Source organism: Arachis stenosperma, chromosome 2 (genome assembly GCF_014773155.1).
Source record: "Arachis stenosperma cultivar V10309 chromosome 2, arast.V10309.gnm1.PFL2, whole genome shotgun sequence".
Classification (NCBI taxonomy): domain Eukaryota; kingdom Viridiplantae; phylum Streptophyta; class Magnoliopsida; order Fabales; family Fabaceae; genus Arachis; species Arachis stenosperma.
Genome location: NC_080378.1, coordinates 113,036,204 through 113,054,481, shown reverse-complemented (window position 1 = coordinate 113,054,481; position 18,278 = coordinate 113,036,204). Strand labels below are relative to the sequence as shown.

At 32.3% G+C, this 18,278-nt stretch overlaps 1 protein-coding gene across 1 annotated transcript; it reads right to left on the bottom strand.

Moving 5' to 3' along the window:
- Positions 1–116: 116 nt before the first annotated feature.
- LOC130961723 (protein transport Sec1a-like) lies at positions 117–17,976 on the bottom strand. Its single transcript, XM_057887710.1, has 21 exons — positions 17,783–17,976; positions 17,020–17,075; positions 16,841–16,922; positions 16,363–16,441; positions 15,773–15,823; positions 15,537–15,633; positions 15,410–15,442; positions 14,734–14,859; positions 14,366–14,554; positions 14,108–14,191; positions 12,904–13,002; positions 12,745–12,815; positions 11,815–11,911; positions 11,359–11,484; positions 11,169–11,264; positions 10,361–10,486; positions 10,038–10,118; positions 9,010–9,203; positions 1,531–1,624; positions 1,352–1,441; positions 117–386 (listed from the first exon to the last, which is right to left on the bottom strand). The coding sequence occupies exons 1-21, from the start codon at positions 17,856–17,858 to the stop codon at positions 333–335; spliced, it is 2,001 nt and encodes a 666-aa protein (XP_057743693.1). The 5' UTR covers positions 17,859–17,976; the 3' UTR covers positions 117–332.
- Positions 17,977–18,278: the final 302 nt, after the last annotated feature.

The window sequence follows — 18,278 nt, the reverse complement described above, 5'->3', positions numbered from 1 at the left end:
AATAATGGGTTTAAGTACATTGTACTACTCATCAATTATTAAGGAGCTTATGTATCAGGGCAGATGATGAATTGTATTCTTTACATATAACATCAGTATGTAACTAATTTGAATTTATTAATATCGTCATCAAATATATATTTATATACCAAGTGGTGGGAGGTAAAGTTTGTATAAGGTAAAAAAATAAATAGAATAAATAAAATAAAAATTGGGTGCCTTTGTCATGAGGACATACACTAGCTAGGTCACTAGCTATCTATAAGTTTAGGGATACAAAAGTATAGCCAAACTGTTTTAACTTCCTGCCAGCAATCTTCATAGATAATTACTTATATCCCGAGACCATTCAGTGTAGGAATATCCTCTAACAATAGCTTCAGTTTCTGTAACATTTCACCACAATTAGAAAAATGAAAATTAACCAACAAGAGAACCCAAGGAGACACCAAATAAATATGAAAGATAAATGTTTTGTAAACAACTATTTTTTATGACTGCACTCAAAAAGAACTGTAAAATGTTAAGTTTGTAATACAAGTGTAACCACAAAAATGAAAAATCGTTATATAAAACGCAAAAAACACATCTTGTTTTTGCATTTTACGTCCCTATTAAATAAAACTGGTTATTTACATAGGAGTTTCGAATATGAAATATCCTCCTTCTATTTAGTGCCTTAAGTAAGCGATTAACGTTAGCAAGTGAAGGTCAATTCTATAAAAGCTGCTAGAAAGAGGAAATCAAAGTCATAAACGTTAAAAGGATACCCCCTCCATTTTAAAAAATGATTAATTTTTCAATAAACCAACATGTGAAATTTGTGGGTTAGTTTGAAAAGTCAACATATACAATTGTATTGTATGTTCCACTCTTTACTTGTGTATACAGATTTTATTTGTATTACTCTATTTCAAAAATATAGTGCCTAAGAGTGATATTATAATCAAGTTATTGATCATTGTCTATAGAAATAAATTAATGTTAGAATAATTTGTATTTTTAAATAAAAGGAATATATAAATTAAGCCATATTTATATTATTATGTTCTAATTTACTAAATAGTTTGAAGATAAAAATATAATGTACACCTCAAAAAGTAACCTCTATATTTTTATTCTTTTAAACATTTAGATGTAGATGTAGGATTTATTTGAAAAGAAATATATATTACTAAGAGAAGTATGTAGAGAAAAAAAAAATCCTTTGAGAAGGAAAGAATTTCTACAAAATTCACATAATGGTCTTTCACTTCATTTTATTAGAACATTGCATAAGTGATTAAAGCTCTTAAGCAATTATACCATGTGGGAGAATTTGCAGAAAGTGATTAAGAAGGGTTATTATTACCGTAAGATATTGTGGAGGATCATCCATGCAAGAAGTACCTAAGATTATTTCTCTTTTGAGTTTTGTTGTCAACTTGTGGCAAACTCGTAGCTGAAAATTAACAGAATAGTTTCATTAGCTGATATTGGAAAATTGCAAAATCCCATAGATATTTACAGCAGTACCCGATCGTATTCTACCTCAGATCGAGTAGCTCCACCAATCATAAACACAAAGATTCGCTTTCCCATCTTCTTGAAATCAGCACCGCCGGTGTTCTTCAAAGTGGAGTCACTAAAGAAGAAACAGGAAAGCTATAAGTTGAGGGTTGAAACAAATTCATATCAAAGTACAATTCATTTTCTTTAAATACAAAAATTTGTGTTAAGGGTATGCTAGGAGGTGAAAACAGGGAAATGAAAGGCTTCATGAGTAAAATGCAGTTTACTTTAATATTTTAAATCATTTTCTTTCCCTTTTTTTCCTCGTATCTCAGCTAACAAAAATATCTTGCTCTCATTCTATGCAATGAGATTAATATTTCTCTATCTTTAATTTAACTTTTTATGTTGATTCAATAATAGATTAAGAAAAAATAAACAATACTTAAACACCAATTTTAAGATAATTATCACAATTTCACTCAAATATATAGCTGTTATTACAAAATATCTTGTGAATTTTCTGTCCACTTTCATGTCACTCATTACAAAAGGTTTCTATATGATGCTAACATATTTGTTTGTCAAGAGGATCGGAACGATTTAATTATTTCTTTTTATAAAAGGAAAAATATATTACTCGAATTTTGTTCCTTGCGTTACAATGATGATCTAAATCTAGTTTATTTGAAAAAGAAAAGTGTATATAATTTGCTCAATACAATTGCTTTCTCTTTTACATTTTGTTTCTGTATTTTCCGCTATGATACACGTTAAATGGGTTTGATATTATTTTTAGGAGGAGAATTGATGCTTTTCATAAGTATAAACTAAGATATTTGTTCTGCTTGGCAAACTTAAAACCTAACGAACCCAGATGTTAGCAAATATTTTTTTTGGGAAAAAAATTGTTGGAAACGTAAGTGGCTTGCCCTTTGCCATTTTTTCCAAACAATGTTGGCCACCAAATAAAGGAAAATTCAAAGAAAGTTAGGCACCGTATTTAGAAGAAATTTGGCACTTTAAGTTGGTGATAGCTGGCGTTATAGTACTTGTTTTAAAGCTTATAAAAAGAGGCCTTTGGTGCATGAGTTAAGGGCATCAAAACAGTATCAATAATAAAAGCTTTTTGTGGTTTTTCTTAGTGTGATATTTTATAGTAAATGTAATATTATAAAGAGTGTGTAATATAAAATCACATTATTGTGAGGAATAAACACTGAATTATAGGTAGACTCTCTAGTACTCATTAATACTTATAACAAGTGGTACCAGAGCCACTTAGTTTTAAGATAAAGTTCAATCTTAGCATGCTTTGCGGTTATAGCACTGTCTTATTTTCTACATCAGAAAAAGAGTTGTTCTTTGTTATTAGAGAGTTATTTTTGGATTCTCATGAGTTTGGAAGACTCTAATTGAATATTAGTGATGACCAAACATTATTAATATGATTAATTGTAAAATTATTAACTTGATTTCAATTCTTATATGCTAATTAAAATAATTTTGTAGTGCAGGTGTTGATTGAGCCGAAAATAAAAGAAAATTGTTGGAAGCCCATATATGCATTTTACCTTTAGCCTTGATGTTAAATTGATATGATTATGTGAGCTGAAATAAAGTCTTGCTAAATTGGGCCAATATCTTGGTAAACAAGCCCAGTAAAATCAGTCTTATGCACAATTATAATATGAATGTTGGCTGAATTATTTAGTTAGGCCAGAATTTAATCTTTACTATGAGCCCAAATTATTTTGCTTACTAGCTTGCTTGATCCGAAACCAATCTTGAGAGAAAAGCAAATGTTATGCTTCATGCTTCCAATGGATCTCATCTCTTTATTATGTGATGGAATTCAAATTTTATTAAGATGAATTAATGCAGTCATTGGAACCATGAGAGAGAAATTATGATTGATTAGATAGTTGGCCTTAATGAAGGCACGCTACTCAGCAAAGAGGGAAGTAAAAGCAACTCACTTTTGATTACTTTATTCAAACTCATTTAATTGCTTTTCTTTCTACTCTATCTTCTCTCTCATCTCTTTTCTCACTTTCGGTCACTTCCATCACACCAACCATGGAAGCTTTTGCAAGTTATCAAGATGAAGTTAGAAGCAAGCTAAAGACCATCACAATGATGGCAAGAAAAATAAAACAAAAAGTATGTTGTGGCTGAGATCTTCAACCAAGAAATGTAAGATTTGGTGAAGTAAGTTCAGCCTCTCCATACCAAAAATGGATGAGAAGATCTCGGCCAGCAAGGAGAAGATCCTTGGAGGGATGGCTTGACTCTGATTTTGCTCAACCATCACAGGAGGTAGCTACAGTAGCTACGTGATGGAGGAGGCAGAAGTTGGAGTAGGAGAAGCTGTCATGCATCATGAAGCATCAAGGGCTAGGAGTCCTTCTTGGAGTGCAAGCAAGAAGGGATGGCTCGGATTGATGCTTATTGGTGACCAACGAAGAACCAGAGGTAATTGCATGTTGGATATAGCATTCGGTTACTTCTCCTTTCTTTCTGGCTGAACCGGTTTGCATGAAGAAGAAGAAGTTTAGCTTGATTTTTAGTTTCAACCGTGGAGACTTCCCCTTTTATAAATAAGGGAGAACAGTCAGGGCTTGAAGCAAGGAGTGAGAGTGCAAGGCACAGTGTTCACATAACTACCTAAGCTAACAGATTTTCTTCTCCTTTAATGTATTCTGTTTTGTATTTTTCTGTTTAATTTTGTCTGTCTTGAGTCTCATGGAAAAAGGCAAACAATGAGGTTTGTAAGAAAAAGCCATAGAGCGGAAAAAGACAGAGTGTGAAAAATTAAAAGAAAAAGTCATAGATGTCCTTAGAGGTCATTTGTACATCTGTGTTGTGTTTCATGATTCTGTGGAAATCCCCTTGCAAGTTGGGTTAGCACTTAGCAGTTGAAAAGCTTGGTTGTGACCAAGTCAAGTTCAGGATTGGGGTTTAGAGTCTGGACTTGTCCCGAATAGGAAGGGTAATTCCTAGAGAGAATTGGTGTTTGTAATCAATGAAGATTATAGTGAAATTCCATCATTGTTGTGATGGAGACTGGATGTAGGTTGCATTGCACTTGGCAGCTGAACCAAGATATTTCGTGGTGTGATTTTCTCTCTCTTCTACTCCATTTCTGTTTCTCTTGCCTGGTTACGAGATAAAAAGAAAAAGTCTCGTGGCTGGGCACGAGACAAAAAGCAAAAAGTCTCCAGAAATCATTCCAAAGACCAACAGGTGTTACTAAGCAAAAAGGGGCTAAGATTCAACCCCCCTTCTCTTAGCTACTGATAACCATTAGTTTCATATCCAAGATGTTGGAACCAAAATTTGAAAGAGAGAAATTTGACCGTTCAAATGATTTAAGCTTATGAAAGTTGAAGATGGAGTCTCCACTAGACCATTATGGTAAATACACTACAAGGTGAAAGTAAATTTCCAGCATTGTTTTCTGAAAAAGAAAAGAAAGAGGCAATGGCTAAAGCACAGAATATTATACCACTAAGTCTTGCAAACAATGTCTTGCAACAGGTTATGAAAGAAACAACTGTTAATTCCATATGGAAGGCTTTAGAGAATAAATATTCTATAAAGACCTTTTCCAACAAGTTGTATCAACAGAAACAATTGTACACCTTCAAGTATACTGGAAACAAGATGATCCCGGAGCATATAGATGACTTCAACAAAATGATATCCAATGTTGGAGCATCCGGAATAATAGTAGAAGATGTTTATCAAGCTATAATCCTATTGATGTCACTACCTTCCTCGTATGATAAATTCTGCGATATCATACTATATGATAGATTCGAAATCACAATGCAAAATGTCAAAGATGCACTGATGACAAAAAAAAATCAGAAATTAATATCTGGATCCACTGTTAAATCACCCGCAGATGGATTGTTTGTGACAAGAGGACGTAGTAAAGAAAGAGGATCTACAAGCTCCAGTAAGAGAGTATCAAAGTCTAGGAAGCACAAGTATGTTAAGTGCTTTCATTACCAGTAGCCAGAATACATTAGAAGAAATTGTCCATAAAGGATGAAGAAATTAGGAAATTCTGCCAACTTAATAATTGAGAGTTTTGATGACCGTGACACTGGTTTCTCTGTAACCATATTTACTGGTAACTACAGAGACTAGTAGATCATAGATTCTGGAACATGTTTTCACATGACACCTAGTAAAGATCTTTTTACTTTCTACAAAAATATGAAAGACTGGGAGATAACTAGATTCTAGTTATAGATGAAGGAGAGGTACGAATAGGATCAGATATGGTACCAGAACTAGATAAAAATCTGATTTCCTCGAGTGTCTTTGTCAAAAAAAAAATTACAAATTCACTTATGAAGGTGATTTTTTGAAGGTATTCAACGGCTCAGTGGCGGTGATGAAAGAAAAGCTTCATGGTGGGATCTATCTTTTGCAAAAGAGCACAGTTAGTGAAAATGTTGTTGTCTTATCCTTAGAGAAAGGTGATAATGATGCTACAGGACTGTGGCATATGATACTTGGTCATATGAGTGAGAAAAAAATGTCTATACTTGCTAGCAAATACTTGCTGAAAGGATTAGAAGAGTTGTAATTACTTGTAAACTTGGTTTTTGTGAAAACTATGTCTTTGAAAAATAGAAACGAGTAAAGTTCAACTCTGGTAAACACAATAGCAAAGGAATATTGGAGTATGTCTACTCAGACGTTTGGGGTCCTGCCCCAATCAACTCACTGGGTGAAGCTCATTATTTTCTCACATTGATCGATGATAATTCCAGAAAGGTCTAGGATTTTTTCTTGAAGAAAAAAGATAAAGTGTTTGGCGAATTCAAGCAATGCAAGGCCATAGCTGAGAAGCAAACTGGACGGTTAGTTAAGAGATTAAGAACCGACAATAGTAGAGGATTTTGAAGTCAAGAATTTGCTGAGTTCTCCAGAAATACTAATATAGTGAGGCACCATACTGTACATCACAGCAAAATGGAGTTGCAGAACGTATGAGTAGAACACTTCTGGAATGTGCACGATGCATGTGAATCAAAAAGAGGGATTGAACCTCTTCACAAAGATGTAATAAATGAGAAGATTGAATCTCTTCACAAAGATCAAATGTGGAAGTTGGTGGAACTTCCAAAGGGAAAAAAGGGATTAGATGCAAATGGGTATTCAAAAGAAAGAAAGGTATTCCTGGTATTAAACCTCCCAGGTCCAACGCAAGACTAGTAGCAAAATGCTATCTATATTCAGAAGGAGGTATCAACTTCAATTAAATATTCTCTCATGTTGCTAAAAATAGCTCTGTTCGAGGCATATTAGCTACTGTAAGTACGTTTGACTTATAGCTTGAACGGCTTGATGTAAAAACGACTTTCTTACATGGTGAGTTAGAGGCAACAATCTACATGAGTCCGCTAGAAGGATTTATAGATCTTGAGAAAAAAGATAATGTTTTCTTGGTGAAGAAGTCATTGTACAATTTGAAGCAATTCCCTAAACAATGGAACAAGAGGTTTGATGCTTTTATGATTAGTATTGGTTATCACATAAATCAATATGATAATTGCATCTACTCTAAGAAACTTCTAGATAGTTCACGAATTTATCTGTTGTGTTTTGATGATATGCTAATTGCAGTAAATGATAAAGCTGAAATTAGTATGTGGAAAGCTCAGTTGGAAAAGGAATTCGAGATGAAGGAGTTTGGTACAGTAAAGAAAATTCTGGGAATGGAGATTCATAGGGAGAGGCATTGTGGTAGGTTGTGTTTAACACAACATAGTTACATTACAAAAGTACTACAACGCTTCAATATGGATCAAGCTAAACCAATTGGAACTCCGTTAGCTACCCATTTTAAGTTATCCTCAAAAGAATGTCCGAAAACAAGGAGGAAGTGAAGCTTATGTCTCGTATATCATACTCTAGTATTATTAGCAGTCTCATGTATGTCATGGTATGCATTAGACCAGATATTTCACAAATAGTAAACGTAATCAGCAGATTTATGAGCAATCCTGAAAAGGTACACTGGGAAGCTATGAAATGGATTATGAGATACTTGAGAGGCTCGACGAATGTATGTTTGGTGTTTGATGGTCAGAAGAACCGTGAAATTGTTGGCTATATTGATTCTAATTATGCAGGCGATTTAGATAAAAAGGAGATCATTGACATCTTATATCTTTGCAGTCTTTGGATGTACAACTGAAACTGGAAGGTGATGTTGCAATCTATAGTTACATTATCTACAACTGAAGCTAAGTACATGGCATTGACTGAGGCTGTAAAAAAGGTATTTGATTGCCTGGTCTTTTGGATAGTTTTGGATTGAATCAAGTAGTAGTACCAATCATATATTGTGATAGTCAAAATGCTATTCACTTGGCTAAGAATTCAGTCTATCATGAAAGGACTAGGAATATTGAGTCTGGCTTCATTTTATCAGAGAAAGTATAAATACTGACGTTGTTATTATTCAAAAAATAACTACAGCTGAGAACTTAGCAGACATGACGACTAAACGTTTGTCTCTTGACAAATTTAAACATTGTTTAAACTTAGTCAATGTTTGCAGAAGTTGAAAACTATTGCAAAATGTAAGTCAAGGTGGAGATTGTTGGAAACGTGGATTGCCTTTTGTTACTTTCTTCAAACAATGTTAGGCACCGTATTTAGAAAAAATTTGGCACTTCTGTTAGTGATAGCTGGCACTTTAGTATTTGGAGACTATAAAAGGAGGCCTTTGGTGCATGAGTTAAGGGCACCAAGACACAAGCAATAAAAAATTAAAGCTTCTTGTGGTTTTCTTTGAGTGTGATATTTTATAGTAAGTATAGTGTTGTAAAGTGTATAATATAAAATAAAAGGAATTTGAATCCTCTAAAGTTTGAATTTTACTTTAGAGAGTAAAGTGTGATCTTCTACTCTTGAATAGTTTCTCTTTCATATTTATTCTTGGTCCCACTTATAAAATAAATGGTGAGAGATCACACTTTACTCTCTAAAGTGAAATTTAAACTTTAGAGGATCCAAATCCAAAATAAAAGTATTGTAAAGAATAACTATTGGATCTTAGGTAAATTCTCTACTACTTATTAGTTACTATAAATTATAAAAAAAAGTGTCTATTATGATCATACTATATTGTAACTATGATTAAATATAATGGATATTTTTGAAATTTGGCCCGTGGTTTTTCACTCGATAATTTTGGAGTTTTCCACGTTAAATTGAGAGTGTTATTTTGTTGCTGACATAGTACTATTTTATTGTTCACTGTACGAGTGCTATTTACTATATAGTCCTATCTACCTATACGGTTACTGTTCACATGTACTAAATTACCGCACTTATAATTCTGTTAGTTGTATTTACTCGTGATACTCTATATCAAACCCTTTCACTCACACTCATAGTATGTAATATGCTAGAGGTGTGCCTAACTCTGATTATCCATAACAAAAATAAGCTATCCTTACTAAGCACAAGGGAAGAATTTCATGTCACCTTGAATATCCATCGTCTGATCCTCGACGTGCCCAGTTTGCGGTCCTCCTTGATTTGGGTCCGCCAGTAGTTGCAGCTGCCGCGGTGCGTTGGTTGGTTCCAACAGGAGCCTGTTTGGGAACAGGGGCTGGTTCATTTTTGCATGAATAATCATTCTTTGATAACTGCCCCTTATTGAGATCTTCAATGATCTCCTGCCAAACGCAGTACAATCTATACTTCAATTTTACATTGATGATATAACGTAAAGAACATTTGAATGAAGATGGCATTGAAGTATTTATTAGGAAAATATAAAGATTTCATGGCTCACATTAATTGGTCATACGAGGATAAATGCCACTATATGATAAGGAAGTATACATTCGGTGATAACATGAATGCATGCATAAAACGTAGCTTAGGAAGCCTCATCTACGGTTACATTTTCATATGCCACAGAATCTTTGTGCTATCATTGGTATAAATTGCACTATATATATGAGAAGAGAATACAAATATGAGAAAACTAGTTTTGTCCAGATTTCAAGTGTGATACTCATTATGGTGCGCAACAGATAATTAACCAATACATTTGGTAATAAGACAGAGATGAAAATCAATTATGTCAACATCTATGTAACATAATCATGAAATTTAACTAAATTAACATGCAAAGTACTTGGAGTAACGATGTTTTATCATCATGATAGGAAAATTAATTAGGCAAAAGTTATTTAATTATTATTAGAATCGAATGATTTTAATTTAATTCTAAAAATCAATCTTTTATCTAGACTTAAAATGTGAAATTTGGTTAACAACTTAACATGATATACAGGAGTGGGCTAATGACAAGAATAAAATAACAAAGACTTAGATATCATACAAAAAATTGAAGGATGTTATTTAACCGTAAGAATTATTATCCAAGATTTACCTAAAGTTATCAACATGTAATCTCTAGTGACGGAGTTTTCTAGTAAATAATCATAAATGGAAAACAATCAGGGAGATTAAAGCAGAGCACTCATGATATTTAGTCATACCTCTATCATGGGAAAAAATCGAACTAGTTGCCATGTTTCTTCTTCCTCGTCAGAACGATCTTTTCGTGCTGCTTGTTTTGTCTATGCAATACAAAAAGTTTACACATTGATCGTGAAGAGATTTTTATTACAACAGGGAATGCAAGGGAGCATTCTCTAATGAAAATATTAGTTTCATCCAGAAACATTTTAAATCCGAATTATTGTCTCTTCATAAGCATAAAATGACTACTCCATTTATCCGAAAATAATAACTCAGATGTATATAATTTTTTCATTAACCACTGTGAGAGTTATTAAGCCTAGGGAGTAAAAAAAATTACCTTTTGATGATTACTGAATTTGAGTGAGAAACCACTGCTGCTGGTAGTCGACTTCTTGTTTGCTGATCCCGCAAGTAATTGCACATTACTAATTACTTTCATGTCATCGGGTGATAATTTTGCCAACTGATTACAAACACAAATCAACCATTTAATAACATTTGATAGCCTGAACTTCTATAATATAAGTTATATACAGTTATACACTTTTGTAAAAGAAAATTCTGTAGGGCATATATAATTGTATATGGTAACTTCTTCCGTTTGACTTACAAAAATTACAGGTTGATAAATTCACAATGCCTGGAAAACCAGAACGGTCCACAAAAATAAAACATATCAGACTTCAAAATCTGATTTAATTTATTCACTTGGTATTTTTTTTATTTGTTCATCTTGGTCTTGACAAATTTCATTTATATACCAAGAAAACTAATGATGTGACATCCAGAGGTAACCTATTCTTTTTGGTGTCTTAGACAACTTAGCTGGGTTTATGTAAGAGCGCGTCATAGATAAGTGTGTGAAAGTGAAATGATTTCCTAAGTTCTAAAAATGTGACATGAACATGTAGCAGGTCAAAGCTAGGCGCCCGCACATGACAGTTCAATTCCATGATGAATTTTATCCACTAAACTTCAGACGGACATTTATCTGATCATAGTACTGAACGTCTTGTATTATAACTTTCGGAGGTATGCATAGAAAGAAGGATTTTCATGCTTATTATTAGGAACTTGTATCCATAACTTCCGTATAAGTAAGTTTGGAGTTGAAGAATAATGAAAGAAGCATATTTTCAGAGGACCTGCATTAGTTTTGTGGCTTTATCACCCTCGAACTTATCAGGATAGACAATTGCATAAATCATCAACAAGCGCAATTTATATTCCGGATTTAGATCCTGCATGTGGTGCAAAATGTAAATAAAAGAAACTAAGGAAGTGTACATTATTGTATGTTAAGCAACAAATGATGTTGAGCCTTCAGTAAAAGACCTGCTTTTTTAGAAGATAGTTGATAACTTCCTTTGCTCCAGCATCCCCAAATACAAGATCTTGCTCTAATTGTCCTAGATCTCGAAGCTCATTTTCTCTTATAATTGTATTGATCTTTCCAGCTATCTGCATTGAATTTATCAAGAACAATTGTCCGTGTAAGGAAATATTTCTCTTATAAAAGTTCAATTCCCATTTATTAATAGCATAAAACTCAATGCATCAAAATTAAACCCAGCTAATTAGTAACCTTTATCATCATCTTGGAATAATCATATAATCTTTTGCTAATGTCGTCTAACACTACGCTCAGCATGGATTTTCATAGAGGGTGTCCTTTGAGTCCTCTAAACACTATTGTTATAATTAAAGCTATACCCAAATATTGTTTCTAAGCAGTTCTCATAAAATTAAATAAACATAGAAAGTAAAAATAGAAGATGGTAAAAAAAGAACCTCCACATGGAGCGAAATCTTTTCCATTTGCTCAGTGTACTGAGGCAAGGCTTGAACCATTTTTTGCAAGTCACGTGTAGATAATTCATTACCATCTCTGCAGAGAATGAAATTTATACTTACTTAAGTATGTGGCACTAGCTTCATGTTTAAAAGAAATAGTCAAATAATTAAGTGAAAATGATAGAAGGGGAAAACTAATGAAAGCTTATAAAGAGAAGGTTTGATATGTAACTGTATTGATGCCTCCAAAAAGACTATAATGTAATTCCGAGGCCCGCAATCCCCCTTTTTCCGAGCAAAAAATAGTTTATCTATGTACCTCTAACTAGAGGAATAGGGATTCAATTCATTTGAACTATAATTCATCAGAAGCTGGTTATCTTGAATTGTGACTTGAGAGAACTAAATTAAGGTTTTGCATGTCTTTAATATCCCAATATCACTGAAACTCCAGACCCGTATAAATTTCCAATGCTGAAGTCTAAATCTGCATTATCTAATTAGTAATAATAGGAATAATTACTTTACAATATATATATATATATATATAAGGCTGATCCACACATTCATCACCATTGGATTGGGTGTTTCAGCAGTTCAACCCAATGATAATTAATTGTGAGTTCATGACTTGATCCAATGTACAATATAAACACGTTTAACATTTCTCTAATTAATTCCTGTACTGTCGAAGGATTAACCATTAAAGGCGGATTCAGTAATATTTGTAGTTACCTATGCTAACTTTCGTCATATAATCCTATCAATTGATAACATTCACACAGAAGATAACGTTTAATGAAGTTGAGATGGAAGACAGAATCAAATGAATGATAGCAATAAGGACCTTAGTTTGACCTTGTATTTTATGAATTGGCCAAAATTTACTATAAAGTATAAATGAAGGAGAAAGGTGTGAGTACAAACCTTCCATGGAGTTGGGCAGCTTTGTTCTTTTGCACGAAGTTGGTAAACTTGTCATGCAATCTTTCACTAGCCTGAAATTTTAGGTTGTAAAAGAGCATTGGTACTTCACGTATTAACTATATTTGCGTGTAAGCTGATAACAGTGAACAAAAAACATACATCTGCTATATGTGTATTGCGAAGTTCAGCCCAGACTGAATCATTTTCATCTAAAATGAACTCTTTTGTCTCAGGTGGGCCTCCTGATTTGCTGGGAATCTGAAACAAAATATAAATAGTAAAATGGACGCCAATAAGATACATATATGCCAATATTTAGAAATTATAATATGTGAATTCAATTAAAATTAATATAATATATAAAGTTTAGTAAAATAAACAACATAAACAATATACTTTTCATTAGAAGAAAGACATATTAACCTCACTATCTATCTATCTATCTATCTATCTATCTATCTATCTATCTATCTATCTATATAAAAGCTGATAACAACTCTCTCCACAATGAGTTTAAGCCATCTTTTCTTTACTAATGATGCCACATCAGTAATTCTAATGACTTGGCAAAAGATGAAAATCAACCAATCATTATTTAGTAAAATAAAATGTTTTAAAAAAATTAAAACAAAAAACTCTTATCTATTATTATTCAATTGAAACATCAAGTACTAATTAAATACAATAAACAAATATTAAAAGTGTCATAATAATAATAATTATAAAAAATTTCAGTTACAAATATTCAAATTTTACAACTTATACATATTAAGACTCTTACTATTCTTCATTTCTTAATCTCTCATACTAATTGTAAAAGATTTTTTAAATTTAATATAACATAACTTATACATATTAAGACTTTTACTATTCTTCGTTTTTTAATCTCTTATACTAATTGTAAAAGATTTCTTAAATTTAATATAACATTTTTATTTACAAACAAAAAAAAAGTAAGAAAAGACAAAGTGTAGCAATAATGCAAAAAAAAAGATGAAAATGCAATTTTATATAACTCTAATATAAATAACCTATGTCTTTTTAAAAAATAAATAAATTCAAAATCTATTTATAATATATTCTCTAACATATTTTTAATATAACATTTATTAAAATATACTATATAGTATAAATAATTTACCTCTAGTTTTAATATAAACATAACTTATTATAAATACAACTAAATGTATTTAATTATTGGTTGATTGTATTATATCAATTAATTTATTTAAGTCTGAACTTTGAAAATTAGTATAAAAAGTAATAAAATATAATTAAGAGTATAACAAAATATTGCTATCAAATGTCCAACAGCAAAATGTAAAAACTTGTGTAAGGGAGGAAGCGGAGAGGAAAATTATACCTCTTGAACATATTTATTTCCATCCAAAGTCAACAAATCATGGCACATAGCATCATACGTCCATTCATGAATGACAGGAGCAATCTGTGAATGTTTTTCCGAAACATACATTTGTCAAACAGTGAGAAGCGTTCACAGCAAAGTTTTTAGAATTTTGTAGCACTTTTTTTTTTTTACATTTCTCACATGTATATTTTTCTTTTTTTAGTATTAAAAGTTAAATTGCTCATAATATGTAATCTTGCTCATATTTTTAACCTGATCTATGGACCTATCAACAATGATAAGGTCGCAGGTTTCGCTTTGTGGAAAGTTGGGAATAGTTGTTTTATATTTAGTAATCAAGTCCCAAACAGCATCTGCTAGCTTGGTAGGTACTAAATCACGATCTGTTGGTGTATAATCATCAGTTGCCTTTACAGAGCGATACCTCACATGTGGAAACTCCTAACATGATGGGAAACATTAGGATAGTATAATTAGATCAACCGTAATATGCTTGAACTGAAACTACGAGAACAGGTAAAATTGAAGAAGCTGAAAATAACAAAAGACAAGTAATTAATCCATTATAACCTCGATCTAAGTTCGTCACAAATACAGAATGGGACATGCGAAAGTAATACCTTCATTGAAGCGAAAACTGTAGCTAGTCGAGTTGCCATACTGTTCAAGCATGCATTGAATTTGCGAGTATTCTCCATCTTGCCATAAAGTTCTTGCAATGCTGTCTCATGATCGGTGATAAACGCCTGCGCGATATAGATCTCCGTTGATAAATAATTCCTTTATTGCATACTCAGAACATATTGTCAAAATGTCAAGAAAACATTGTGTTTAAAAATAAATTAATATAATAACTAGTGTCAATCACACTAGTAGTACCAGTATATAATAACGTAATTACTATATAAATTATCAGAAAAAATACTCTACTGCAGTGGTTTGCATCCTATTCTTTGTGTCTGATCTCTCTTTTCCTCAATGAAAAACTTAAGTCTTAACATTTATAGAACATAAGGACATCAAAAAAACCATATAGTTAATTATTTTGGGTTATGTTTTGGACATACTGTACAAGAAATTTTGGAGAATCAAAGCAGGCTTAGAGTATAGTATATATTCTCCTAAATATAAATTTATTTTCCATGTATCAAGGACATAAATATCTTGTTAGGTAATATTATAAAAGCGTTATCTCAATTCAATCGGAACACAGCTATATAGTACATCATGTAATTCAATCAATATGCATGCTCCCATGCACTGAACTGAAGCATGAACAGTTCTATCATTCCATACCTGACTATCTATAGGAAAATATTCCAAATTCATCTGAAAAATAAAATGATAAAAGAAAAGAACAGTTTTAGTAATTTGATGAAGAATATACCTTGATAGCTTAATACAAGGGAAATAAAATCCTTACCTCTCTCAAGGCCCCTATGCGGGGTAAAACACTTGTATCACACTTGATATGGTTTACAAGTTCCTTAGGGATTGGGTGACTGAAAAATACATACGCTCTGGAAAAGAAAATGGATTGGAAAAAGAAGAAGAAAAATTAAGAAAATAAAGGGAAAAAAATAAAACAATTAGTTTGATTCTGATTAAGCTCATAAGTACAATATTTAAAAGTTGGAAAAAGTAGAATTCTCCTCATACTTTCTGTATAGGGGCTCCCTTCCAGACATGTCAGACAAGAACATGACCACACTGCGTGCTAGCAAAAGAGATGTTTAATATGGATAAAAAATATGCATGTGAAAATGAAAGATATAACAGAAAAAAATATTGTTAAATATTTAAAATATAGAAAAAGTTACCAGCACTTTGCAAGTTTCAAATACTGATACTATAGCAGATAATTATATATGTTCAAAATTGTAAATGAAAGATCTATTTTAATAGAAATTATAAATTTATATTTATTAGTCTATTTCTATGTTGTGCTTGTTTTCAGAGTATGTTTGGATGTTGTTTACTGAGGAGAAGAATGGCCAGCAGAGAAATCATAAAAAACTAATATACTATATATCGTTGAAATTGGTGATAAGATAGACACGAATACAAACTCCAATACACATTTACAAGTGGGGAATTTGCAAAATGAATACCAGAAATTGTAACATTATGTTATAATCGAAAACTAGTCCTTCAAGAATTAAAAAATAATTTCATTTTATTATATGATTCTTATAATACTACCTTTTGGCAACTCAAGGAAAAAAAAAATATAACTAAGACTAAATTACTTCTCTTTTGTAGGCTGGATGAAATAAACAGCATCCATAGATGGTAATGGCTGCCTTCTCCGAAAAAGGTCTTCCACCACTGCAATGAGATGTCCATAGTTTATATAATACCATATTTTGACAGTAACCAGAAAGCAAAATGTTGCACTATATTCTATATATAGTTGACTCAATGAATATTTGAAGAAAACTTCAAGGAAAATGAAAAGCAGAAAGCTAAGAAATTGAACAACTAAAGTTCAAATGAGCTTAACAAACATGGCTTAATGCTTGAAAAATATTAACGCAGATGATCTCAGCGTGCAGACTAGAATCAAGTGCATCATGTTTGATTTCTTGAAATTCTTGAAATTAAAGTGTCATTTGGTATCAATGGCATGTTTTTGCTTGTGCCATCGATCCGAGTAACTGAGTACTAAATAAGAAAAGCAAGAAAAAAGTACACTCAAAAAAGGCTATATATTATAAGGGTTCTTACAAGAAACGTCTTGGTCTGTGATATCCGCCATTTTGCATGAATGTGACATTACTTTAACTGTGACCTTGTCCATTATGAGCACCTGCCAGAATTAGAAAAAAAACAAATGGTTAAAATCAGCTATCAACTTGAATTAGATCAGAATTGAAGATATGCAAATATAAAATGTTAAGACACACCTTCCATGCTTTCGAATCCCCTGACTTTGCTGATCTAAGCATTTCATACAATAGCCCTATGAGCATCCAGAACAACCATGAATAAGTTACGGAAGTAAAGCTAATTCATGGACATCTTGAATATATCCTTTTACATAGATTTAAATGATTTGATTAAATATTTAAAAGAATCTCCTATTAATTATTAGATTTTCCTATAGGTCACATATATGGAATACTATGTTCTGTCTTCTTCATCGGTGAACAAATTCCTTCCACAGCCAATTTATAAGAAGATATTTCGCATGCATAATACTGTGTATTCTATTTTGAGCTTAGCATGAAAAATATGATTTCAGATGTAAATCATCTAATATTCCTTCCCAGGAATTTTTCTACACTTAAATCCTGCAAACATTTCAACAGGAAAAGCATATACCTGTTCATTTTCTAGAAAAAAATTGAAGAATGAAGCATCCAGAAATTCAATAAATTCGCTTGGAGAAAAAAAAAACTATCCGAATTCGAATTCAAGATCAAATGCATAGGAAATGAATAAATCTAGAATTCTAAGTGAGGATGCTCCGATACTGAGCTCTGCCTGGAGAAAGATTTGTCATATAAAGAGAAACTGGTCATCGAAGCTTCACAGCTAGCTAGCAAGGCAGAACCATAATGCATCTACGATATATTTTCTGAGCTAACATTTCTCGAAAAACAAACATAAACAAAAGAGAACAAGGAAAAATAAACTAAGTGAGAGACAGAAGGAAATGGATCTCACGATCGTGGCTGATTTGCTTGAACGGCTTGTACTCAGGCGTGTTGCTGTTAGATGTCTCCGAATCCGAAAGCGACATTGTTGTTTGCAGAAGCTGGTTGCGATTATCAGCTCCGGATGCAGATTCGAGAATCGACAATGGCGAAGAGAGATAGAGATAGAGAGAGAAAGAAAAAGAGAGGAGAGTGAAAGTCGTTGGAACCGTTGAAGGAGAAAGAACGAGAGCGCTGAGAAAGTCCTTATAAGTGTGTGAGAGTTGGGGGGTGTGAACGTGTGATTTGGAACTCGAGTTTCGGTTACGTTTTTGCGCGCGTTGAGTCGAGCCAAATCCACTTTTATACTTGGTTTCATAATCATTGGTAATGGCTGTAATGGCTGTAATGCCCATTCTCCAACCTATTATATGATTTTTTTTTCTTTTTTTTTTCAATAAACTCAATGGATTTAATTTTGACACATTAATTTTTTTAAATTATCATTTTTATGTTTTTGATAATTC

Bases quoted from the DNA above. Each gene is read 5' to 3' on its own strand.
- LOC130961723 (XM_057887710.1), bottom strand. From the start codon at position 17,858: ATGTCGCTTTCGGATTCGGAGACATCTAACAGCAACACGCCTGAGTAC. The intron at 11,912-12,744 runs GTTTGTACTCAC...CATTCTCTGCAG, and splicing joins GCTGCCCAACTCCATGGAAG to AGATGGTAATGAATTATCTA. The intron at 387-1,351 runs GTAATAATAACC...GAAATGTTACAG, and splicing joins ATCCTCCACAATATCTTACG to AAACTGAAGCTATTGTTAGA.